Genomic DNA, 27,365 nt, shown 5'->3' on the forward strand with positions numbered 1-27,365 from the left:
TCAGCCACCCTTCTTCTTCCACCCCTTGTCAGTGGTCGCTAGTATCTCTTACCCCAAGAGTTCAAAATTTGTAAGTCTGGGCCCACCCAAAATTGTGAGATTGATGTAAAAATCAGAAGACGTAGAAAGAAAACCAAACCCCAAAACTACTAGGGTTTGTTTATTCACTGTTTTTTTGAACCTCTAAGGGTCAGTTTCCCAGCTTTCTTTCCCCAAATCCCAAGTCTACAAAGTGACTTTTTTCAACAAAAGCTCAGAGTCTCATGGAATCACATGACTCCAGGAGCTCGAGGCTTTAAGAAACAAACCCACCCTCATGAGACATGTCATAAAATGATGTGAGATTTGGGTCACTGAGTCTCCGTGGGGATGTAAATGGCTACATGTAAATGCATGCATGTCCGCCGGACTTAGAGGATGGGGGACTCTACCTGGAGAAGGGCTGACTCTCAGAAAGATTTGGGGGTTGTGGTGGATAATCAGCTGCACATGAACTCCTGGGGCTTGTCTATGCCACAGGCGCTGTAGCTATGTTGCTGTAGCACCACACGATGAAGCTTGAACTCCGTGAGACGTCAGACTTCGTGACATCACAGCAGTTATAGCTGCTTATGCCACCTGTACCAATGCAAGAGACCAAATCAAATATCTATGTGTTATTTATGGCATTTTAAAACCCGTCTCATTATTTTTAATCCAATCTCATGATTTTTAAACCCATCTCACAATCGTTGGGTTGATTTCACGATTGTGAAAGCGATCTCATGGTTTCCAAAGCAGTCTTGTGGCTTTCAAGCTGATCCCATCATTATAAACCAAATCTCATGATTTTTAAAGTCAACCTCTCAATTTTTGAAGCAATCCTGTGAATTTCATGAATTTTGATTCATGACTGCTAAACCAATCTCTCCAGTTTAAACCAATCTCATGATTTGTAAAGGTTTCAGAGCAGCAGCTGTGTTAGTCTGTATCCACAAAAAGAACAGGAGTACTTGTGGCACCTTAGAGACTAACACATTTATTAGAGCATGAGCTTTCGTGGACTACAGCCCACTTCTTCGGATGCATATAGAGTGGAATAAATATTGAGGAGATATATATACACACATACAGAGAGCATAAACAGGTGGGAGTTGTCTTACCAACTCTGAGAGGCCAATTAAGTAAGAGAAAAAAAACTTTTGAAGTGATAATCAAGATAGCCCAGTACAGACAGTTTGATAAGAAGTGTGAGAATACTTACAAGGGGCGATAGATTCAATGTTTGTAATGGCTCAGCCATTCCCAGTCCTTATTCAATCCTGAGTTGATTGTATCTAGTTTGCATATCAATTCCAGCTCAGCAGTCTCTCGTTGGAGTCTGTTTTTGAAGTTTTTCTGTTGTAAGATAGCCACCCGCAGGTCTGACATTGAATGACCAGACAGGTTAAAGTGTTCTCCCACTGGTTTTTGAGTATTATGATTCCTGATGTCAGATTTGTGTCCATTAATTCTTTTGCATAGAGACTGTCCGGTTTGGCCAATGTACATGGCAGAGGGGCATTGCTGGCACATGATGGCATATATCACATTGGTAGATGTGCAGGTGAACGAGCCCCTGATGGTATGGCTGATGTGATTAGGTCCTATGATGATGTCACTTGAATAGATATGTGGACAGAGTTGGCATCGGGCTTTGTTACAGCAATCTCACAGTCTTCACACTGATTCATGCCTTTTAAACCAGTCACACATTTCTAACCCAACATCAGGAATTTGTCAGGCCTGGCTCATAACCATTGGCTGCTTACGGCTCCCCCATCCCATTCGCACCCAGGCCAGCTCCCCCCACCCCATTCAGCACCCCCTGGGTGCCGTGGCGAGATGAGGAGAGGCGTGTCTGGGGCGTGCGTTTGGTGGGTAATTGTGGCAGGCGTGACGTGCTGTGATCTCTCAGTCTGATCTGGCGAGCCTCCTCCTTATGGTGCTCCTCACCCACTGGGCAGCTTTGCAGACTTTGGCGTAGACACCGGGCTGTCCCGGCAGGGCACAGACAAACTTCCCCCAGGACACCACGCCCTGCAGCTGCCCGTTGCAGACCAGTGGGCCTCCTGAATCACCCTGCAGTGAGAGACAATACGGAGCAATCGGCAAACACAGCCATGCCCCACATGTGCACACACAGAGCAGGGCTCATCCTCTCCAGCAGGGGGCGTTAGCGACACACACACACACACTCACGTGCACACAGCAGGGCTCATCACCTCCAGCATGGGGCAACAGGGACACACCCATAAACACACAACACACACACACACACATACAGGGTTCATCCCCTCCAACAGGGGGCATCAGGGACACACACACACACATAAACACACACACACACACACATCACCCATAGGAAGGTTTTAAAGAGCAGAGATGGGTTCAGGTGGTCCGGACTTCCTACACCTGAGCTGGGGATCAGGCCCAGAGGTGCTAGAACTAGAGGTGCTGGGCGTGCGGCATCACTCCCTGGCTTGAAGTGGTTTCCATCATGTACAGGGTTTACAGTTTTGTACAATGGCCCTCAGCCCCCCACTATAGAAACTGTTTCAGCTCCTTTGTCAGGCCCGGAAGCTGGGTGAAGCCCAGCACTTAGGGCTCGGTGTGGCCAGAGGGCAGATCGGCTGCTCTTCCATGGCTGGCTGTGGCCAGGGGCTGAGTGACGACAGCCCCTCAGTAGCAGGCTGAGAAGGGTTAGGAGGTTGTGGGGATAAAGAGTATTGAGCTGTGTGAGTTCCTACACCCAGCACCTACCCCACTCTCCGGGATGCCCCTTACCTGGCATGTACCTATGCCGCCCTGTTCCACGCCAGCACAGAGCATGTTCTCTGTGATCCTGCCCCGGTAACTTTCCTGGCAGCTGTCCTGGCTGACGCTATAGACATCTGCACACTGCATGATGGCTGGGAACCGCCCTGGGCAATGACAGAAGAAGAAGAGATCATGAGCGGGGAACAAGGTGCAAGACAAGAAAACTTGGTGTAAGACCCTCAACTGCTGTAAACTGGCACAGATCCACTGACTCCAATGGAGCTACGGCCCATTGACCCCAGCTGGGATCTGGCCCCATTGACTCCAATGGAGCTACGGCCCATTGACCCCAGCTGGGATCTGGCCTCATTGACTCCAATGGAGCTACGGCCCATTGACCCCAGCTGGGATCTGGCCCCATTGACTCCAATGGAGCTACGGCCCATTGACCCCAGCTGGGATCTGGCCTCATTGACTCCAATGGAGCTACGGCCCATTGACCCCAGCTGGGATCTGGCCTCATTGACTCCAATGGAGCGACGGCCCATTGACCCCAGCTGGGATCTGGCCCCATTGACTCCAATGGAGCTACGGCCCGTTGACCCCAGCTGGGATCTGGCCCCATTGACTCCAATGGAGCTACGGCTCATTGACCCCAGCTGGAATCTGGCCCCATTGACTCCAATGGAGCTACGGCCGATTGACCCCAGCTGGGATCTGGCCCCATTGACTCCAATGGCGCTACGGCCGATTGACCCCAGCTGGAATCTGGCCCCATTGACTCCAATGGAGCTATGGCTGATTGACCCCAGCTGGGAGCTGGCCGCATTTATATTCCAAAAAAGAAAATTTTTGAGGAGCAGAAAACCCAGAAAAAAGCCCTCATTTCAGGTCAAACAAATTGTTTCATTTAGATCCAGTATTTTATGTGATCTTATCATATTTCATTGTGATTTGAAGCACGTCTGTAACGTTTTAAACTTGTTTTGAAAACAAAAGGAAAGGAAATTTCAAAAGGAAACATTTCAAATAGAACAAAAATCAAGCCATTGTGTCCCAGTGTTTTCAAAATGCAAAGTTTTCACTTTTTTTCGGAATATTTTTTTCTGAAATGAATGAAAACTCTCTTAATTTGTGGGACACTTTGGTGTTGTCGCAGCTGCGTTTTTCATTATAAATTGTTTTGGTTGAAAAATTTCCCCCAGGGAAGCCAAAGACCCTTGTCAGCCTGTTAACGAGGTCTCCTTAAAGAGCTTCCACCCCCTCCCAAAGCTGAGTCCAAGCTCAATCCCTACCCTCTACACCCAGCATCCCATACTTTGGGGGGACTTGACGGTGCCCCATCCCGACACACTGCATCGTGTTCCAGGAGAGGGACAACGGGTAGGCAGGTTGATTGTGTTCACGTAGTTGTTGAATTGAGCGGGCTTATCCAACTCCAGAAGCATGAAGTCGTTGTCACGAGGACGAAGGTTATACCCTGGGTGCACGAAGAAGTTGCGGATTCTTCGTATCTGTTCTGTGCCTTCCTTCGCCCGGAGATTATAATCCCCCAGATGCACCTGCACGTTGCTGCATGAGAGAGGACAAAGGAAGAGATCAATGGGCGGCTATTCAAAGGCCATAGCAGATAAGCAACTACAGTTGGGCCTTCTCATGAACATACAACTAAGGGTAGCATAAAATTCCTCCTGTACCTGTAAAGGTTAAGAAGCTCAAATAACCGGTTGGCACCAGACCAAAAGGACCAATAAGGGGAGAAGATACTTTCAAATCTGTGGGGGAAGGTTTTTGCTTTGTGCTCTTGGTGTTGTTCTCTCAGAGACAAAGAGAGAGACCAAGCAAGTAATCCAGCTCCTACTGAAATGATACATCTAATATTACAGAAATAGTAAGTAATAGCAAGGAAATGCGTTAGATTATCTTTTGTTTTAGCTTGTGAATTTTCCCATGCTAAGAGGGAGGTTTATTCCTGTTTTTTTGTAACTTTAAAGTTTTGCCTAGAGGGGAATCCTCTGTATTTTAAATCTTAAAGCTTATTACCCTGTAAAATTACCTTCCATTCTGATTTTACAGAGGTGCTTCTTTTACTTTTTTCTTTATAATAAAGTTCTGATTTTAAGAATCTAATTGGGTTTTTAGTGTCCTAAAAACCCAAGAGTCTGGTCTGTGCTCACCTTGGTTACCTATTTGGTTGGTATATTATTCTCCAGCCTCCCCAGGAAAGGGGGTGAAGGGGCTTGGGGGGATATTTTGGGGGAAACAGGAACTCCAAGTGGTCCTTTTCCTGTCTAACTCACTTGGTGGTGGCAGCGATACCATCCCAGGGCAAGGAAATTGTGCCTTGGGGAAGTTTTTAACCTAAGCTGGTGGAATATAAACATAAACAATTTCATGCGGGTCCCCACATCTGTACCCCAAAGTTCAGAGTGGGGAAGAAACCCTGACAGGCCAATAATGGATTTTTGAAGCTGGAGTAGCCTCTGAGACCTCGTCAACTTAATTCTTCAAGAACTCAGTTCAACTCCAATCTCGTCCTTTCTCGTGTTTTACTTGGCATACTCTTAGACTGCTCAAAATTGGTCAGAGTCACATGTAAGGGGTAGGTATGGAACATGACACAAAGTATTGGTTACTTTATAAACAAGTTTAACCCTATTCTGACACATACACCGTCCATTTTACATGAAATCATGCACTTTATGGTTGGTCCAGTTATTTTCAAGCCCAATTCCTGTACATATCATGCTTTGTTCTCATGCCACATGTACACAGCATATTTTGTTAATTTTCTCTCTGTCTGCATAGCCACCTTCCACACATTCTGAGCCATTGTTGCTCACACTATTGCTTCTTGTACCTTGTTTTACACACTGGATGAATACTGGTGAAATTGCCCCAAATTTGTGGGATAGTTTGGTGTTATGAAAGCTGCAGTTTTCACCAACATTCATGAATTCCTTGTCCTTGGCTTTTGGGTAGGGGAACCAGACATCCCAATATCAGGATTGTCCCAATATTAGGGTTTAGTTTATATATGCCACCATACTCCACTCAATGAAAAAAAGTATTCCAGTATTTCACATGTGCTATCTGCTCACCCTACTTTTGGGGCCCACTTAACACGGTTATTTTTACTTTTGCCTTGTCCCGGGTTACTGCGGCTCGCTCATGCCAAGTTCAACCAACATGCGGCGCACTGAGAATTGCAAAGAGTAAACCTGGGTCAAAGAGTTTCGAAATTTCCACCGAATCGAAAAGTTGAGGGAGAAAAGTTCAGCCCAGCCATCGCGTAACGTTTCTGAAAATCAACTAACAGGGCAGTTTGAAAGAAAAAGTCTTGCATGGAGAAATCGAAACTTTTGAAAAATGTCGACATGAGACGTGATTTTTAAGGTATTATGTATACGTTTTAATTAGTTTTTCCCAATACAACAAAGATACCAGCTTCATCCTAACAGACAAAGAGAGTTAGGACAAAAGGAGGGGCAGGGAAGGACACATCGATCTGCAGGATTTGCAGTAATGACAGAGCTCTAAAAAGGCAACCTGAATTGGTTCCAATTTTTCTGGCACTTCCCTTCTGCGGAATGCCAGGTGTTCGTTTCAGGGCTTAAATTCTCTTCGAGTAGTTCCTGGAGCTCCCCACATCCCTCCTCCATTCTGGCTCCGGCTGAGCAGGGGGACTTGGGGCTTCAGCCCTACAGGAGGTGCCAGGACTCAGGACTTCAGCCGTAGGGCCCCACTGATGCGCTAAACCCAGCAGGGGGCAGCAGGTTGGAGTCAAGGGAAAATATTTCTTGGAGCTCTGCTCCATTCCATCAGCTCCTAGAGCACCTGCACATGAACTGCCTGTGGGATGCTAAAGGGGCTGATGCTGGCGCGCCCGGAGGTGAGTTTCCCTCTGCATACACCCCTGGGGAGGCCAATACTGCCATGCCGAGGCACATCTGTACAAGGATGCTGGAAAACCACAGCGGGTGCAGAGAAGAACCACAAAAATGATTTGAGGGCTGGAAAAAATGGAGGAGGATGGGGCTGGGAATTCGGGGGTGCGGAGGGAGACCTGGGCATAGATGGGGGACACCAAGGGAGAAGATAAGGACTGGGGACGTGGGTTATTCCCATGCATCTCCCTCTCTCCCTCCACCCTCGCACTGACTTACCTGATCCGTTTGCCGCAGTGCGCAGCAGTTAGCACCCACTTCGGGGCTATCAGGCTCCCGCCACAGTAGATGCGGCCATTCCTCAGGAGAGCCACCTGGTAGGGCCGCGAACCAAAGAGGCAGTTTCTCCCCCCAACGACCCGGTTTCCCTCTGTGTCCGAGGCTGCAATGGAGAGTGGCAAACATCAGCTGGAAGCAAGGCAGGGGGAGGGGCAAGCATTAGTTACGTCTGTTCGGATTGGCCGGTGGCAGGATGACCATGAGCTGCTGCTCCCACGTGGCCATGCAAAAGCAGAAGGCGGTCTGAGGTTGTACCAGGTGAGGTATTTCCAGTAGGGATAGGGAGGCATTAATGCCACTGGGAAAACCTCGAGTTTCTGTCACCTGTGTTCCAGAAAGAGGAATTCCAACTGGAACTCATGTAGAGAAGGGGGCTAGGGTGATCAGGGGAATGAAGGGCAGATTTTACAAGGGGAAACAGAAAGAGCTTGGCTGGTTTAACCTAAAAGGAAGTCCGAGAGTGGATCTGATTGTTCTCTCTAAATGCGAGGGGGGGGGGAAATACTGGTGAGTGAGAAGAGTTAGACACCAGCGTTGGCACAAGAACAAATAATGTGGCTGTGGATAAATCTAGGCTGAGACTAAGAAGGTTACTAACCATCGGAGGAGAGAAGTTGTGGAACAGGAGCAGGTGGGCAAAAAACCTCATTAGTTTGAAGATGGAGCTCAATACGTTTCTATGACTGAGTTGCCCATGGTAGCAGGGACTGAACATGATGCCCCAGGAGGCCCCTTCCAGCCCTATGATCTTACGTTCATCTCTTCTAACAGGGATCAGGGCTGGAACCAGGAAGGATGCAGGTTTTCTATGTTGCAGGTTCTATGGAACCTGTTCACAATTTCAATTTTTCCCCCCGTGTTCTGTTACGGAGCGGAAACATTCCCCCCCACACACACCCCTTGCAAATTTCCCATGAAAAATTTTTTGGGGGGGGGAATCCATTTCAGGTTGATCAGAAGAACTTTTTGCTTTTGACAAAATCATAGCGTCATTGATATATGGGGCTGGAAGGGACCTCAGGAGGTCGTCAAGTCCAGCCCCCTGTTCTGAGGCAGGACCCCCCAAAAATCTAGACCATCCCTGACAGGTGTTTGTCCAACCTGGTCCTAAAAACCTTCAATGACGGGGCTCCCACAAGCTGCCTTGGAAGCCGATGCCAGAATTTAACTATCCCGAGAGTTAGAAAGTTTTCCCTAATATCTACCCTAAATCTGCCTTGCTGCAGATTAACCCATTGCTTCGTGTCCTATCTTCAGCGGACATGGGGAACAATTGATTACCGGCCTCTTTATAACAGCCCTGAATGTGTGTGAAGACTGTTCTCAGGTTCCCTGTCAGTCGTCTTTTCTCAAGACTAAACATGCCTCGTTGTTTTAACCTTTCCTCACAAGGCAGGTTTTCTAAACCTCTGATCATTTTTGCTGGTCTCCTCTGGACTGTTTCCAACTGGACACAATTCTGCAGCCGAGGTCTCACCGTGCTGAGTAGAGCGGGACAATTACCTCCTGTTTCTTTCATATGACACTCCTGTTAATGCACCCCAGAATGATATTAGCCTTGTTCAGATCTGCATCACAGTGTTGGCTCATATTCCATTTGGGATCCATTATCATCCCCAGATCCTTTTCAGCAGTGCTGCCACCTAGCCAGTTATTCCCCATTTTGTAGTTGCACATTTGATTTTTCCTTCTGAAGTGAAGTACTTTGCAGTTGTCTTTACAGAATTTCATCTTGATGAGTTCAGACCAATTCTCTAATTTGTTGAGGTCATTTTGAAATCTAATCCTGTCCTCCAAAGTGCTTGCAGCCCCACCCAGCTTGGTGTCAGCCACACATTTTATCAGCGTACTCTCCACTCCATGATCCAAGTCATTAATGAAAATATTGAACAGTACCGGACCCAGGACTGAGCCCTGTAGGACATGGCTAGATACACCCACCCACTTTGGCAGTGAAGCATTGATAACTACTCTTTGAGTATGGTCTTTCAGCCAGTTGCGCACCCACCTTCTAGTAATTTCATCTAGACCACCTTTTCCTAGTTTGCTTATGAGAATGTCATGGGGGACTGTGTCAAAAACCTTTCTAAAATCAAGATATAGCTCATCCACTGCTTCCCCTCATCTACTAGGCCAGTAACCCTGTCAAAGAAGGAAAATAGGCTGCCTTGGCACAATTTGTTCTTGACAAATCCATGCTGGCTATTTCTATAGCCCTTTTGTCCTCCAGGAGTGTACAAATAGATTAGTAATTGGTTGCAGTATCTTTCCAGGCATTGAAGTTAGGCTACCTGGCCTGTAATTCCCCGGGTCCTCTTTGTTTCTCTTTTTAAAAAGAGGAATTATGTTTGCCCTTCTCCAGTCTCCTGGGACCTCACCTGTCTTCCAGAAGTTCTCAAAGATCATTGATAATGGTTCTGAGATTGCTTCAGTTCGTTCCTTAAGGACCCCAGGACGAATTTCATCAGGCCCTGCTGACTTGAATACATCTAACTTAGCTAAAAATTCTTTAACCCGTTCTTTTCTTGTTTTGGCTTGAGTTCCTTCCCCCGGTTGTTAATATTAATTGTGTTGACTATCTGGACACCATTAACCGTTTTAGTGAAGACTGAAGCAAAATAGGCATTAAACAGCTCATCCTTCTTGATGTCATCTGTTATTAGCTCTCTTTCCCTGCCAAATAGAGGGCCTCCACTTTCCTTGGTCTTTCTCCTGCTCCTAATGTATCTAAAGAACCTCTTCTTATTGCTTTTTATATCCCTTGCTAACTCATTTTGTGCCTTAGGCTTGGTCCACACTGGGGCGGGGGATCGATCTAGGAAACACAACTTCAGCTATGAGAATAGCGTAGCTGAAGTCGACGTTTCCTAGATCGAACTAAGTTTACTTACTGCGGGTCCACGCGGCGCAGGCAAGCTCCCCCGTCGACAGCGCTTCCTCCTCTTGGCGAGCAGGAGTTCTGCAGTCGACGGGGGAGCGCTTCTGGGATCGATTTATCATGTCCAGATGAGACGCGATAAATTGATCCCAGAGGATCGATCTCTACCCGCCGAATCAGGCGGGTAGTGTGGACCTAGCCTTAGAGCTTCTGATTTTGTCCCTTCATGCTTGTGGCTATTCTTTTGTCCTCCTCCTTATAAATTTGTCCAGATTTCCACTTTTTGATTTTCAGGTCCTTAAATTGCTCCTGATGGAGCCCTATTGGCCTCTTCCTATTCTTCCTATCATTCCTTCTCATCCAGATAATTTGCAGTTGTGTCTTCAATATTGTCTCCTTGAGAAACTGCCAGCTCTCCTGAACTCCTTCTTCCCTTAGATTTTCTTCCCAGGGGATTTTCCCATGCCTATGTGTCCTTAATGAATAAACTTTAAGATCCTGTTTTTTCCCCCTGAAGATAAATGGAAGCTTAACACACTTCCCTTTGAAGAGAACATTATCCACCACTGCAGGATTCTACAGCATAGTGTTTAGGCATGAAATGCATTTCCCATCCAGGATGTAGAACATGTATCATTGACTCCAGTATCTCTTCCTCTGCGGTTGCATCTGCTCATATGTCCCACATGCGAGACGACACACCATCTGAGTAGATTGATATGGAGGTCAAACCTTGCAGCTGGTTTCAGGAGCCTGGTCTTGATGGATCTCATTTCAGATCTTGGACAAAGCATCATCATCCCACAATTATTTGACTTCCTGAAGCCAATTCAGTGGTGGCATCATAATTCTGAAAAGTGAGAGCTGGGATTTGAGATGGCACGCAGCTTTTAAATGGGTTATTTTGATCATGAATGATCTATAGACACAGTGGGAGACGCTTCAAGACCAAGAAAAATGTCCCAGACTTTCCTTCTCAAGCGGTGTGCGTTTGTAGTCTGCATTTGTGAAGAATCCGGATGCTAATGCTACAGATCCCCAGCTGCAGGCTTTGCCATTAGCCCATCTTGCAAATTTTTGCACAGAAAAGCAGAATATTTACTCATGGGGGAATCCCCGTCACTGGGCGCGAGCAGAATTCATGTGCTGCACCTAATTTTTTTCTGCAGAAAATATTTCTGCCAGCAAGTTGCTGCAGTTCTGCCTTTTGCCCACCAAGAGCCGCTGTGGCGCTAGAGCAGAGCAGCTACTCCTGAGCAAGCCCCAGCTGCGACAGGGAAGGGAAGAGGTTGTTTTCTTCACAGCACCGGAGGGAGCATTTCAGGAGAGAGGAGATATGGGGGGAAAGACTGGGTGGACACATCGGGCTGCTGCGGGGAGGGGTCACAGGCTGGAGTTCATAAGGGCTATTGGGGGAGGACAGTCTGGGGCAGGGCTGAATGGGATTGGAGGTGCAGGGCCACATGGGGGAAGAGGGGTGTCTGAGTGGGGGCACAGGGACACATGGGGACAGGAGGAAGGAGGTTCAGGGACACATGGGGAAGGGGGAGGGGGCTGCTGAGGGGGACAGATGGGGGCATAGGGACACATGGACATGGGGGGGGGGGGTCAGGGACATATCGGGGTGGCTGAGTGGGATGCAGGGCCACCTGGGGATAGGGGCGTGGGTGTCTGAGTGGGGGTAGAGGGACACATGGGGACAGGGTCAGATGTGCCTGAATGAATGGGAGAGGCTAGGGGTCAATCAGGGTCTGTCTGGGGGTGGCTCCCTAACAATCCGTCCTTGTCCCCCCCAAAAAGCTGTTCCATATTTCTCTCACCCACACCCAGAAACCATACAGTTTCATTTGCAGGCTCCTTCCCTCTCCGTAAGTTCCTCTGTTACCCCTGACTCCCCCAAGCCTTTGCACTGCACCCCAGAGTAGCCCAGTGGTTAGGGTATGTACCTGGGATGTGGGAAACCCAGGTTCAAGTCTCTGCTCTGTCTGGTTCAGGCCAGGTCTCTCTCTCTTTCTATGTGAGGGAGGGGATAGCTCAGTGGTTTGAGCATTGGCCTACTGAACCCAGGCTTGTGAGTTCAATCCTTGAGAGGGCCATTTAGTGAACTGGGGGTTGGTCCTGCTCTGAGCAGGGGGTTGGACTAGATGAACTCCTGAGGTCCCTTCCAACCCTGGTATTCTATGGGGGGGCAGAAAATATGGTTCTGCATTGTAGTTTAAATGAAATACTCAAAGATCTGTATTTATATGCCTCGGAAGGAATCTATTTGACAAAAAAACATGTCCTGAATCTTTTTCGTTTTCCGTTTTGTTACAGACATACTTGCTGATAGGTATTTTGAAATAAATTACCAAAATAATTGAAACTGATGTGATTATATTGTGTTATTTTGACAAATAAAATATGCAGAATTTTAAAATATCGTGTGGAGAATTTTAAATTTGTTTTTGGTGCAGAATTCCCCCAGGAGTAAATACTGTAGCTGATAAACATCGGCCAACTCTTTTCAGTTCAGATTCATCCTCCATGGCCCATTTCCCTTCAACATCCAGCAGCAATATTATCCCAAGGGTTGTATTATCAGAGATGTTATCAATCAATTTTCCCCAAGGCATTTGGCATATCTAGTGCTCGTCACACTACCACAGGGTTTCTATCATAGAATCATAGAATATCAGGGTTGGAACGGACCTCAGGAGGTCATCTAGTCCAACCCCCTGCTCAAAGCAGGATCTAATCCCAACTAAATCACCCCAGCCAGGGCTTTGTCAAGCCTAACCTTAAAAACCTCTAAGGAAGGAGATTCCACCACCTCCCTAGGTAACCCATTCCAGTGCTTCACCACCCTCCTAATGAAAAAGTTTTCCCTAATATCCAATCTAAACCTCCTCCACTACAACTTGAGACCATTACTCCTTGTTCTGTCATCTGGTACCACTGAGAACAGTCTAGATCCATCCTCTTTGGAACCCCCTTTCAGGTAGTTGAAAGCAGCTATCAAATCCCCCCTCATTCTTCTCTTCTGCAGACTAAACAATCCCAGTTCCCTCAGCCTCTCCTCATAACTCATGTGCTCCAGCCCCCTAATCATTTTTGTTGCCCTCCGCTGGACTCTTTCCAATTTTTCCACATCCTTCTTGTAGTGTGGGGCCCAAAACTGGACACAGTACTCCAGGTGAAGCCTCACCAATGTCGAATAGAGGGAAACGATCACGTCCCTCGATCTGCTGGCAATGCCCCTACTTATACAGCCCAAAATGCCGTTAGCCTTCTTGGCAACAAGGGCACACTGTTGACTCATATCCAGCTTCTCGTCCACCGTAACCCCTAGGTCCTTTTCTGCAGAACTGCTGCCTAGCCACTTGGTCCCTAGTCTGTAACAGTGAATGGGATTCTTCCATCCTAAGTGCAGGACTCTGCACTTGTCCTTGTTGAACCTCATCAGGTTTCTTTTGGCCCAATCCTCTAATAGCTACACCACAGGTATAAGCTCAGGGGTACAGCTGGTTGGAAAATTTCCAACGAAACAGTTTTCCTTCTGAAAATGACATTTTGTCGAAATGGAAACATTTCACAGGGAACGTGTCGATTTCAACAACATTTTGTTTGGAAAGAAATTGAGATGATCGGAGTGGAATGTTTCAATTTTCATTTCAAAATGACTCTCTGTTTCGATATTTTACAATCTTATTGAATGTATTTTAATGCTTTACAAATTAAAAATGGGAACGAACCACCCTGATGGTATCAAAATGAAACATTTCCACTGATGAGAAATAAAGATTTCTTTCTGGGAATATTTCAACTTGCTGGAAATTTCAAAACTCGCCGGGGTGATTCAATTTTGGAATGAAAATAAAATTTGAAATCACAGACTGTATTACACAAGATTCCAGTTCCTGCCCAACTGCCCTCATGAATCTGCAGGTGCATGGAGTTTGATCCTTTTATTCAGAGAGGAAAGACTCATGGTTTTACACATGGAGGTCTTGGGTCCTATTTCTGCAGACTAGCTGGCTGGGGCATCATCAACAGGGATGGATAGAAACATCCCAAACCCAAAATAGTTTTATTTGGAAATACTGTTGGCACCCTTCTGCGGTATTGCAGTTTGGGTGCCCCATATTCCTTTATAGGCCATGCTCCACAGTGGGACTACATTTCCCATGAAGCATCACAACTAGGGACTCCCATAATGCCATCAACTCCCCTCACCATACCATGGGAGTTGTAGTCTCACCACAGAATTTGGCCATTGGAGGAGGATGGGGCCTCAAGCCCCCATACTACAACTCCCATGAAGCATTGTGTCAGCTTTTCCAGATCAAAATGTTGCACATTTATTTTTTTTTTCTGAAAAGTCGATTTTTTTTTTGTGGGGAGAAGTGGAAATAATTTATTTTTTGGATTGGACAGTCGCAGGCTAGCTGGTATTCTACAATAATGATTTTCACACTTTCCTTGAGCTGAATATTTGGGGAGGCAGAATTTACATGTAAAACCAACTTGCTCTGGCAGGGATTATAAACTATTGTAGGTAATGTTGGTAATAACACCTAGAGTCAAGGTTACCTAACACTTTCCTTGATCAAACCCTGTTTTCAGTGGCTGAAAGCTTCGCCAAACTTTAACTCTTCAGGCTGAGATTTTCCACACTTGCTCTCTGAACGTGCTTTGGAAAGACCCAGTTCAGCCATTTCCAAGAATGAGGTTCAGGAATAATAGGTTATTTTTGCAATGTTCAAACAATTCTCCAACCACTTTTTGAAGTGCTCTAGTGCCTTGGTAGCAGGGACTTGAAATTTTGCAAAGGAATAGCCCTGGGGTCAGGGAGGTGCCTTTTGCGGTTCTCATGAAAATTCCCCCAGACTTGGTTAAATTATAAACCTCTGGAAATCACAATTTACAATTGCTCAGGAGAGCAGGAGCTTGGTCAATGACTGGTGTTTCTAGGCTTTACCGCAATACAAGCAATAAAAACTATCAAACTTTTTCGGATGAAACATTTTTCCATCAGAAAATGGCATTTTGTCAAAATTTAAAATTTCCACAGAAATGTGTTGATTGTGATGCAAATTCATTTTTAAAAAAGATCGAAATGAAGCGATCTCCTCTATGGGCTGGGCTCCACAATCAAACTACATTTCCCATGATGCTCGCAGCCAGGGACTCCCATGATGCACTAACTTCTCCTCACCAAAAGGTACATGGTGCTTCATGAGATAGGCAGTCTGAACAGAGCATTGGACATTATCAGAAAGGGCCATTTTGATTTGTTTTTTTTTTAAATAATTTTTTGTTTTCTCTTTTTTCTTAAAAGAATTAACATTGGATTAGAAAAAGATGCTCTCTAAAAGTTATATATTTTATATATGTTTTAAACTCAAAGACATTGAAATCTCAGTGAAGCAGATGTATTTCCTCCCCCCCCCCAAACATTTCATTTTGTGGGAAATTTCAAAATTCATAGAATCATAGGATATCCGGGTTGGAAGACACCTCAGAAGGTCATCTAGTCCAACCTCCTGCTCAAAGCAGGACCAATCCCCAACGAAATCATCCCAGCCAGGGCTTTGTCAAGCCTGACCTTAAAAACATCTAAGAATGGAGATTCCACCACCTCCCTAGGTAACCCATTCCAGTGCTTCACCAACCACCCTTTCCTTCGGTCCTGATTCAGGACTCAAACAGATTGTGAAATCATGGCTCCCTTCCTGCTCTACAAACAATAACGAATAATCAGAGCTGAGGCCTGAATGCATTAATTCCCTTTTGCAACTTGTGAAATCGATAATGGGACTGCTGAGAACTTTGCTCTTCCTGAGCAGGGACCTGTCTTAAGCAACGTCTCTGAGACATTCCTGGAAGGGCCTGTGGGGAAGCTGCAGAACCTTCTCACCCAACCCAACTTTGGCTTCTCGCTTGACTCTTTTCCCTACCTGCAGCTGCCCCGACTACCAGCATCGCGATGATCAGCAGCTCCATGGCGGTTGTGATGATGGATACGGTCGGTGGCTTTACTGCAGGGAAAGAGATTGAAAGGGAATCATTGGCCACGTCTTGAGGAGGACAGATGCCTTGCGGGGAAGGTGCACACTTAGGATTCAGGAAAGCCAGGCTGGGGTCCCTCTTCTTCCACAGGCTCCCATGAGCAAGCGGTTTCTCTGCAACTCGGCTGCCCTGCCTGTAGCAGGAGATGATAGCACTGCCCGACATGGGGAGGGGAAACACACTGTGATCGTCTATTGGCAATGGGGACCCACTGTCCCCCAACTCAGCTCCATCTTCCACTTCCGCCTGGTCCCAGTCGCCCCCAGGGGCATGTTCCATGAAAAGATCTGATCTGTTGGCGGGGATGGGGAGAGAAACTAAAAGTCAAGCCAGATGAGAAAGATTTCCATGAGCTGGCCTGAGCCCACCCCACTGCCACTCGTTCCCCTTCTAACATGTCACCCCAATAACAGAAGAGGGAGAAACCCCCATGACCAGCATAATAACAGAGAAATTAATAGATCTCAGGCAGTATCGGGCCTCCATTACGGTAGTATCCGAGCACCTCCCAATCTTTACCGTATTTATCCCCACAATTCCTTGGTGAGGCAGGGCAGAGCTATGACCCCCATTGTAGAGATGGGAAAACTGAGGCACAGAGAGGCTAAGTGATTGGGCCAAGGTCCTACAGGGATGGAGCGTCAGAGATTAGAAGCCACGTCTTCCAAGTACAAGCTGAGCAGCCAAACCGCCAAGCCCTCCATCTTCATTGAGTGCCCCATTCCACCCCATAATCATCTCCAATACCAGAGCAATGCCCCTCGTATCCCATAATCGCCCCCAATAAAGAGCAATGTCCTCTCGTAACCCATAAGCACCCCAAATAACAGAGCAACACCCCTCATAGCCCATAATCACCCCCCAAAACAGAGCAATGCCCCTTGTGCCCCATAATCATCTCAATAAAACCATGCCCCTCGTACCCCATAATCACCCCCAATAACAGAGCAATGCCCCCTCGTACCCCATAATCACCCCCAATAAAGACCAGTGCAACCTCATACTCCATAATCACCCCCAATAAAAGAGCAGAGCCCCCATTCCACCCCATCAATACCCCCAAAACAGAGTGATCCCACTGGCAGCCCATAATCACCCCAATAATCTCAAGATGCCCCAAAACACCACCCTATGTCGCTCCCCAAACCAGAGTTATCTCCTTTCCACCCCAGCGCCATGATACCGCCAGCCAGTCATCCCAACAACAGGGGCTAGACCGGCCCTGCTTCACCTGTAGTTCCTGGCGGGGAGCGGAAGAGGCTCTGGTGGTTGTGTCTTGGTCAAAACTAAGGATCCTCTGGGATGGGCCATTTTTTATCCCAGGGAAATGGGCTGTCCCTGTGAGTCAACGTGATTGCCATATCTGGGGAGCTGCCCACATGTCGGCATCCAGGCAACTCCCTCCACACGTACACCTGGCAGAAGCAGGTTGGATCCTGGGGAGTTGCGGAAGGAAGCCGGCCTTTGCTTCCGCGTCTATCCCCTGCAGGGGAACCCGGCAGGAATTAGCCTTTGGAACGGCACCTTCTCCATTGCCGAAAGCGACTCCCTGACCCTTCCGCCCTGCTCTGGAGTCTGTGCCTTCCTCGTCCTCTTCCTCTTCCTGGTACCCTGACCCGGCCTGACTCTGCGTGTTGATCCCTGGTTCTGCTCTCAAGTTTGGCTCCTACCTCTGATTTCCTGGTAACCGGACCCTGCCTCCCGACGCTTGACTCTGGGTTTGCCCTCGGGCCTGCCTCGTACTCTGACCTCCCAGTTCGTAGCCTGGCCTGATTTCCCAACTCCTAGGTTAGACAACCCATGTCCTGCTTGTAACACCCCTCTCTCCCCACACCCTATGCGGGGGAGCGGAGCGGTCCCTAAAAACAGCTGCTCAGTTGCGTTGCGGCTGCCGAGTTGCAGGTCTGCCTCTGTCCCAATGCAAAAATGACCCTCTGACAGCTGCCCGTGACTAGTTGCTTCCGGTCATCACTGTCCCACTCCCTTCACCGATCACCACAAGTCTTGGACATGGACAGTGGCGGATTACTGGACAGGCCAATGAGGCCCATGCCCAGGGGCCCGGGCCAATTTGGGGTCCCCAGAAACACCCTCCCCCACTGCAGCCCCGAGGCTGGAGGAGCTCTCACTCCTTGCTGGGGCCCCGGGGCACAAAGCTTCTCTGGTCTCGGGACCGCAGTTGGGGGGTGGGGGCGGAAATGAGCGAGTGGGGGTGGGGATGTGGGGGAAGGGGCGGAATGGGTCAGGGCTGGGGGCAGAAAGGGGCGGGATGATGGGAGAGGGGCAGAATCGGTCGGGGCTGTGGGCAGAAAGGGGCAGGGTTGTGGGGGGAGGGGTGGAATGGGCGGGGCTATGGGCAGAAAGGGGAGGGGTTGTGGGAGGAGGGGTGGAATGGGTCGGGGCTGTGGGCAGAAAGGGGCGGGGTTTTGGGGGAAGAGGCAGAATGGGGCAGGGCTGTGGGCAGAAAGGGGCGGGGTTGTGGGGGGAGGGATGGAAAGGTTCGGGGCTGTGGGCAGAAAGGGGCGGGGAGAGGGAAAGGGGCAGAAGAGGGTGGGACCATGGGCGGGGCCATAGGCAGAAGGGGCGGAACCCCAGGCAGAAGAAGTGGGGTGGGGACAACTTTCTGGACCCGGGGCCCCCTGACTTGTTCCAGCCCAGGGCCCCAGGAGACCTTAATCAGCATCTGGACATTGATGTGAGTATGGAAGACACCTGTGCATGATTTCTTTGAATGTGGAGACGGGGCGACAGAAGTGGGGAGTAAGGGGGCGCTGGCACCTGAGCCATGGTCCCACCGTCACGCTGTCCTTTCCCCTGAGCACTACCCTCGAACTGTCGCTTCCCCCCGAGGCCCTGCCCTCACATCACCTCTTCTTCCCCAGACCCCGCCCCTGCTCGCTCCTCTCCACCTCCTCCCCCCGTCGTTTGCCCTTATGGCCAGTAAAAAGTGGGAGGGCCATGGCCCCCTGGCCCCGCCTCTTCCCGTGCCCCTGCGTGGAGATGTTGTGCACGCCAGGGTCCACACAGTGCTTGGCAGGATGCCAGGAAACCGAGGCGATTGGAGATTGTCATCCTGCTGCAGCCTTCATCCGCCTTCACAGCCGTTGAGAGAAATTGTCTCTTTGTCCACCTGCTCTACCACTGAGGAGTTATGGGAAACCCAAGCCCTCCACCCACTGAAATGGAGAAGGACCTTGTGGGAAGGATCGCAGTGTTATGAAACCCAACAAAGACAACAGGAAATGGAGAAACGGGAAAGGAGGAAAGAACGCTGTGCAGCCCAACTAAATAATCCAGATCCGTCAGGTTTCGTGACATCAGAGCAGTTATAGCCGCTTATGCCACCTGTACGAATGCAAGAGACCAGATCAAAGACATGCGTACTATTTATGTCATTTTAAAACCAGTCTCATAATTTTTAATCCAATCTCATGATTTTTAAACCCATCTCACAATCGTTGGGGTGATTTCATGATTGTGAAAGCAATCTCATGATTTCAAAAGCAGTTTTGTGGCTTTCAAGATGATCCCATGATTCTATCCCCTAATCCTAATCCTAATCCAAATCTCATGTTTTTTAAAGTCAACCTCTCGATTTTTGAACCAATCTTGTGAATTTCAGACTGATTCACGACTGTTAAGTCAATCTCCCCATTTTAAACCAATCTCATGATTTTTTTAACGCAATCTCACAGTCTTCACACTGATTCATGCCTTTTAAACCAGTCACACATTTCTAACCCAACCTCAGGAATTTGTCAGGCCTGGCACATAACCATTGGCTGCTTTGGGCTATGGCTCCCCCATCCCATTCGCACCCAGGCCAGCTCCCCCCACCCCATTCAGCATCCCCTGGGTGCCACGGCGAGATGAGGAGAGGCGTGGCTGGGGCGTGCTTTTGGTGGGTAATTGTGGCAGGCGTGACGTGCTGTGAGCTCTCAGTCTGATCTGGCGAGCCTCCTCCTTATGGTGGTCCTCACCCACTGGGCAGCTTTGCAGACAATGGGCTGTCCCGGCAGGGCACAGACAGACATCCCCCAGGACACCGCGCCCTGCAGCGGCCCATTGCAGACCAGTGGGCCTCCTGAATCGCCCTGTAGTGAGAGCCATCAGCAAAACACAGCCATGCCCCACATGTGCGCATACACAGACCAGGGCTCATCCTCTCCAGCAGGGGGCGGCAGCAACACACAGACACACACACACAGACACACACACACAGAGGAAGGGTTTAAAGAGCAGAAATGAGTTCAGGTGGTCCGAGCCTGCTACATCTGAGCTGGGGATCAGGCCCAGAGGTGCTAGAACTAGAGGTGCTGGGCGTGCGGCATCACCCCCTGGCTTGAAGTGGGTTTCCATCAGCTACAGGGTTTACAATTTTGTACAATGGCTCTCAGCCCCACACTATAAAAACTGTTCCAGGACCTCTCTCAGGCCCGGAAGCTGGATGAAGCCCAGCACTTAGGGCTCGGTGTGGCCGGAGGGCAGATCGGCTGCTCTTCCATGGCTGGCTGTGGCCAGGGGCTGAGTGACGACGGCCCCTCAGTAGCAGGCTGAGAAGGGGTTTGCAGGTTGTAGGGGATAAAGAGTATTGAGCTGTGTGAGTTCCTACACCCAGCACCTACCCCGCTCTCCGGGACGCCCCCTTACCTGGCATGTACCTATGCCGCCCTGTTGCACGCCAGCGCAGAACATGTTCTCCGTGATCCTGCCCTGGTAAATGTCCCGGCACCTGGCCTGGCTGACACTATAGAGATCTGCACACTGCATGATGGCTGGGAACCGCCCTGGGCAATGACAGAAAAAGAGGAGATCATGAGCGGGGAACAAGGTGCAAGAGAAAAAAACTTAGTGTAGGACCCTCAACTGCTGTAAACTGGCACAGATCCACTGGCACCAATGGAGCTACGGCCCATTGACCCCAGCTGGCATCTGGCCTCATTCATTTTCCTGAAAAGAGAAATTTTGATGAACGGAAAAGCCAAAAAACCAAATTGTTTCATTTAGATCCAGTATTTTATGTGATTTTATAATATTTCATTGTGATTTGAAGCTGGAGTAGCCTCTGAGACCTCGTCAATTGAATTCTTCAAGAACTCAGTTCGACTCCAATCTTGTCCGATCTTGTGTTTTTCTTGCCATACACAGAGTTGGTCAGTCACATGTAAGGGGTGGGTATGTGACATGCCACAAATCGAAAGAATACAAGTATTGGGTATTTTATATACAGGTTTAACCCTATTCTGACACATACGCCGTCCATTTTACATGAAATCATGCACTTTATGATTGATTGGTTATTTTTAGGCCCAGTTCCTGTACATTGATTGATTTAGTTGGGGATTGGTCCTGCTTTGAGCAGGGGGTTAGACTAGATGACCTCCTGAGGTCCCTTCCAACCCTGATATTCTATGATTCTATGGTATCATGCTTTGTTCTCATGCCCCAAATTTGTGGGATATTTTGGTGTTATCAAAACTGCAGTTTTCACCAAAATTCGTGAACTCCTTGGTCTTGGCTTTTGGGTAGTGTGAGATTGTCCCAATATTAGGTGTTTAGTCTTATATATGCCACCATACCCCTTTCAATGAAAAAAAGTGTCCCAGTTTTTCACACGTGCTATCTGCTCACCCTACTTTTGGGACCCACTTAACATGGTTATTTTTACTTTTGCCTTGTCCTGGGTTACTGCAGCTCGCTCATGCCAAGTTAAACCAACGTGCGGGAGCACTGAGAATTGCAGAGTAAATCTGGGTCAAAGAGTTTCGAAATTTCCACTGAATCGAAAAGTTGGGGGAGCAAAACACAAACACACAAACGTTATCTCCCCATATGTCTTCTGTGGGCTATTTATTTTGCAGGGTGTTTAACTCTTTCTAACCATGCGTCACAGTCTGGACTGGTAAAATTGAAATGTTGCAAAAATGCCGACACGAGACATTGTGATTTTTAACGTATTATTTATATGTTTTAATTAGTTTTTCCAAATACAACAAAGATACCAGCTTCATCCTAACACACAAAGAGAGTTAGGGGGGAAGGACAGATCTATCTTCAGGCCCTGCAGTAATTACTGAACTCTAAAAAGGCAGCCTGAATTGCTTTCAATTTTTCTGGTACTCCCCTTCTGCGGAATGCCAGGAGTTCATTCCAGGGCTTAAATTCTCATTGAGTATTTCCCGGAGCTCCCCACATCCCTCCTCCATTCTGGCTCCGGGCTTCAGCCCTACAGGAGGCACCAGGACTCAGGGCTTCAGCTGTGGGGCCCTGCGGATGCCCTGAAACCATCAGGGGGCTGCGGACCCTGCCCCCGGTTGAGAACCAACAGCATCAGGCTGAAGTCAAGGGAGACCTGGGCATGGATGGGGGACACCGAGGGAGAAGATAAGGACTGGGGACATGGGTTATTCCCATGCATCTCCCTCTCTCCCTCCACCCCAGCACTGACTGATCCCTCATCTGCCGCAGTGTGTAGCAGTTAGCACCCACTTTGGGTCTATCAGACTTCTGCCACAGGTGACATGGCCGTTCCTCAAGAGAGCCACCTGGTAGGGCCACCAGCCGAAGAGGCAGGTTCTCCCCACAATGATCCGGTCTCCCTCTGAGTCTGAGGGTTCCCATTTATCTCCACAATTCCTTGGTGAGGCAGGGCAGGGCTATGATCCCCATTGTAGAGATGGGGAAACTGAGGCACAGAGAGGCTACGAGATTGGGCCAAGGTCCTACAGGGATGGAGCGTCGGACCAGAGATTTGAAGCCATGTCTTCCAAGTACAAGCTGAGCAACCAAACCAACAAGCCATCCATCTTCACTGAGTGCCCCATTCCACCCCGTAATCCCCCCAATAACAGAGCAATGCCCCTTAGGATGCCATAAACTAGGTTCGCTGGGGGATGGTGACCTAAGTCCAGAGATAAGTGGGGGAGTGGGATACCGGGAGGAAACACAAGGAGGAGGGTACAAGACGGGAAGCCTCCTGATTCATACTGAGAAAGCAGGGCAATTCTGGCACAATCAAGGAACTATGACATGATTGGAATAACAGGTGGGGCAGTTCACATGACTGGAGCACTGTCATGGATGGGTATAAACTGTTCAGGAAGAACAGGTACGAGAGGAAAGGTGAAGGAGTTGCATTGTATGTAAGAGAGCGATATGATTGCTCAGAGCTCCAGTTTGAAACTGGGGAAAAGCCTGTTGAGAATCTTTGGGTTAAGTTTAGAGGCGAGAGCAACAACGGTGATGTCATGGCGGGCGTGTGCTATAGACCAGCGGACCAGGAGGATGAGGTAGATGAGGCTTTCTTCAGACAACTAACTGAAATTTCCAGGTCACAGGCCCTGGTTCTAATGGGGGACTTCAATCACCCTGACATCTGCTGGGAGAGCAATACAGCGGTGCACGGACAATCCAGGAAGTTTTTGGACAGTGTTGGGGACAACTTCCTGGTGCAAGTGCTGGAGGAACCGACTGGGGCCCTGCTCCTCTTGACCTGCTGCTCACAAACAGGGAAGAGTTGGTAAAGGAAGTAGAAGTGGGTGGCAACCGTGGCAGCAGTGACCATGAGATGGCTGAGTTCAGGATCCTGACAAAAGGAAGAACGGAGAGTAGCAAAATACAGACCCTGGACTTCAGAAAAGCAGACTTTGACTCCCTTAGGGAACTGATGGGCAGGATCCCCTGGGAAGCTAATATGAGGGGGCAAGGAGTCCCGGAGAGCTGGCTGTATTTTAATGAAGCCTTATTGAGGTTGGAGGAACAAACCATCCTGAAGTGCAGAAAGAATAGCAAATATTGCAGGCGACCAGTTTGGCTTAACAGTGAAATCTTCGGTAAGCTTAACCACAAAAAGGAAGCTTACAAGAAGTGGTAATTTGGACAGATGACTAGGGAGGAGTATACAAATATTACTAGACCATGCAGAGGTGTAATCAGAAAGGCCGAGGCACAATTGGAGTTGCAGCTAGCAAGGGATGTGAAGGGTAACAAGAAGGGTTTCTACAGGTATTTTAGCAACAAGATGAAGGTTAGGGAAAGTGTGGGACCCTTACTGAATGGGGGAGGCAACCTAGTGACAGAGGATGTGGAAAAAGCTGAAGTACTCAATGCTTTTTTTGCCCCAGTCTTCACAGACAAGGTCAGCTCCCAGACTGCTGCACTGGGCAACACAGTATGGGGAGGAGGTGAGCAGCCCTCGTGGTGAAAGAAGAGGTTAAAGACTTTTTAGAAAAGCTGGACATGCACAAGTCCATGGGTCCAGATCTAATGCATCCGAGGGTGCTGAGGGAGTTGGCTGATGTGATTGCAGAGCCATTGGCCATTATCTTTGAAAATTCGTGGTGATCGGGGGAGGTCCCTGACAATTAGAAAAAAGCAAATATAGTGCCCATATTTAAAAAGGGGAAGAAAGAGAACCCGGGGAACTACAGACCAGTCAGCCTCACTTCAGTCCCCGGCAAAATCATGGAGCAGGTCCTCAAGGAATCCATTTTGAAGAACTTGGAGGAGAGGAAAGTGATCAGGAACAGTAAAAATGGATCCACCAAGGGCAAGTCATGCCTGACCAACCTGATTGCCTTCTATGATGAGATAACGGGATCTGTGGATGAGGGGAAAGCAGTGGATGTGATCTATCTTGAGTTTAAAAATTAATGGAGATATCCCATCTCCTAGAACTGGAAGGGACCTTGAAAGGTCATTGAGTCCAGCCCCCTGGCTTCACTAGCAGAACCAAGTACTGATTTTGCCCCAGATCCCTAAGTGGCCCCCTCAAGGACTGAACTCACAACCCTGGGTTTAGCAGGCCAGTGCTCAAAGCACTGAGCTATCCTTCCCCCCAAAGCTTTTGATACGGTCGCCCACAGTATTCTTGCCAGCAAGTTAAAAAAGTATGGATTGGATGAATGGATTATAAGGTGGATAGAAAGTTGGCTAGATCATTGGGCTCAATGGGTAGTGATCAATACCTCCATGTCTAGTTGGCAGTCGGTATCAAGCGGAGTGCCCCAAGGGTCGGTCCTGGGGCCAGTTGTGTTCAACATCTTTATTAATGATCTGGATGATGGGATGGATTGCACCCTCAGCAAGTTCGCAGATGACACTAAGCTGGAGGGAGAGGTAGATATGCTGGAGGGTAGGGATAGGGTCCAGAGTGACCTAGACAAATTGGAGGATTGGTCCAAAAGAAATCTGATGAAGCAAATCGAGGGAAGTGATTATTCCCCTCTATTCAACACTGGTGAGGCCACACTTGGAGTATTGTGTCCAGTTTTGGTCCCTCCACTACAGAAAGGATATGGACAAATTGGAGAGAGTCCTGCAGAGGGCAACGAAAATGATTAGGGGGCTGGGGCACATGACTTATGAGGAGAGGCTGAGGGAACTGGGTTTATTTAGTCTGCAGGAGAAAAGAGTGAGGGGGGAATTTATAGCAGCCTTCAACTACCTGAAGGGGGGTTCCAAAGAGGATGGAGGTAGGCTGTTCTCAGTGGTGGCAGATGACAGAACAAGGAGCAATGGTCTCAAGTTGCAGTGGGGATATTAAGAAACACTATTTCAGTAGGAGGGTGGTGAAGCACTGGAATGGGTTACCTAAGGAGGTGGTGAAATCTCCATCCTTAGAGGTTTTTAAGGCCCAGCTTGACAAACTCTGGCTGGGATGATTTAGTTGGTGTTGGTCCGGCTTTGAGCAGGGGGTTGTACTAGATGACCTCCTGAAGTCTCTTCCAACCCTAATCTTCTATGATTATATGATAACCACCCCCGATAATAAGGTAATACACCCTCATATCCCATAATCACCCCCAATAACAGAGCAGAGCCCCCATTCCATCCCATCAATACCCCCAAAACAGAGTGATTCCACTGGCAGCCAATAACTGCAAGATGCCCCAAACCATCACCCTATGTTGCTCCCCAAACCATAGCTATCTCCTTTCCACCCCAGTGCCCTGATGCCTCCAGCCAGGCATCCCTACAACAGGGGCTGGACTGGCCCTGCTTCACGTGTAGCTCCTGGCGCGGGGCCCTCGGGAGCGGAAGAAGCTCTGGTGATTGTGTCTTGGACAAAACTAAGGATCCTCCGGGATGGTCCACTTTATATGCCAGAGGAATGGGCTGTCCCTGTGAGTCAACTTGATTGCCGTAGCTGGGGAGTTGCTCCGCATGTCGGCAGCCAGGCGACTTCCTCTGCCCTCATATACCTGGCACAAGCAGGTTGGATCCTGGGGAATTGCGGAAGCAAGCCGGCCTTTGTTCCCGCCTCCGTCCTCTGCAGGGGAACTCAGCAGGAATTAGCCCTTGGAACGGCACCTTCTCCATTGCCGAAAGCGACTCCCTGACCCTTCCGCCCTGCTCTGGAGTGTTGCTTTCCTCTTCCTCTTCCACTTCCCCTTCCTCGTCCTCTTTGCCTTCCTTGTCCTCTTCCTCTTCCTCGTCCTCTTCCTGGTCTCCTGACCCAGCCTAACTCTGGGTATTGATCCATGGTTCTGCTCTCAAGTTTGGCTCCTATCTCTGATCTCCTGGTAACCAGACCCTGCCTCCCAATGTTCAACTCTGGGTTTGCCCTCGGGCCTACCTCAGACTCTGATCTCCCGGTTTGTAGGCTGGCCTGATTTCCCAACTCCTGCTTTGAGCACTAGGTCAAACTGCCCATGTCCTGCTCGTGACACCCTCCCCTCCACGCCCCATGCAGGGGAGCGGAGCAGGCCCTAAAAACAGCTGCTCTGTCGTGTTTGTGGCTGCCGAGTTGAAGGCCTGCCTCTCTCCAAATGCAAAAATGGCCCTCTGACAGCCACTGCGTGCATGCCGGTCGGTGACTAGGAGCTTCTGGTCATTGCTGTCTCGCTCCCGTCGCCGATCGCCACAGGACTTGGATAAGGATGTGAATATGGAATACTACAGATGTGCGCTGTAGTAAGAAAAGGGCCTGAAACATAAGCCCATGTATCAGAGGCCTGAGACCTGGGCTAAAGTAGTCAAAACTTTGCTGATATAAAGCAAAGTTACGTTGTGAGCAAGAGGCAGGCCCTGCTCACAGAGTCTGGCAAGAACAGGGCTGATATTTCCAAAACACACATTGCATAAATTTTCTTGTGCCTAACTCTACTTAGGAAACACATGCCAGGAAGGTGGTACCAGACAGTGGCGTAGCCAGGTTCTAAGTGCAGGGGGAGCAAACATAAAAAAGGCGCCCCCCATGGCTCCTCCTCTGGCCACGCCCCCACCCCATTGGCTCCTCCTCCGGCCGCTCCGCGCGCCCCCCCCCTTGGCTGGCTCCTCCAGCCACGCCGCGCTGCGCCCCCCCCCCTTCCCGGCTCCTCTGGCCACGCTGCGGCCATGCTGCGTCCCCCCTCGGAGGGGCTTGGTCGGGGGGGGGGGCCGGGCATGGGGAAGGGGTGGCGGGTGGTCGCTGCTCGCTTCTCCTGGGGGTT

The 27,365-nt window shown here is 49.0% G+C and overlaps 1 protein-coding gene across 1 annotated transcript; it reads right to left on the reverse strand.

The window, feature by feature from the left end:
• Nucleotides 1–1,932: 1,932 nt before the first annotated feature.
• LOC117888452 (trypsin-3-like) lies at nucleotides 1,933–26,253 on the reverse strand. Its single transcript, XM_034791871.1, has 7 exons — nucleotides 26,136–26,253; nucleotides 20,595–20,720; nucleotides 15,822–15,902; nucleotides 6,945–7,107; nucleotides 4,097–4,350; nucleotides 2,806–2,942; nucleotides 1,933–2,100 (listed from the first exon to the last, which is right to left on the reverse strand). Exons 1-7 carry the CDS (start codon nucleotides 26,251–26,253, stop codon nucleotides 1,933–1,935), a joined length of 1,047 nt encoding a protein of 348 aa, XP_034647762.1.
• Nucleotides 26,254–27,365: the final 1,112 nt, after the last annotated feature.

This window comes from Trachemys scripta, chromosome 16 (assembly GCF_013100865.1).
Source record: "Trachemys scripta elegans isolate TJP31775 chromosome 16, CAS_Tse_1.0, whole genome shotgun sequence".
Classification (NCBI taxonomy): Eukaryota; Metazoa; Chordata; order Testudines; family Emydidae; genus Trachemys; species Trachemys scripta.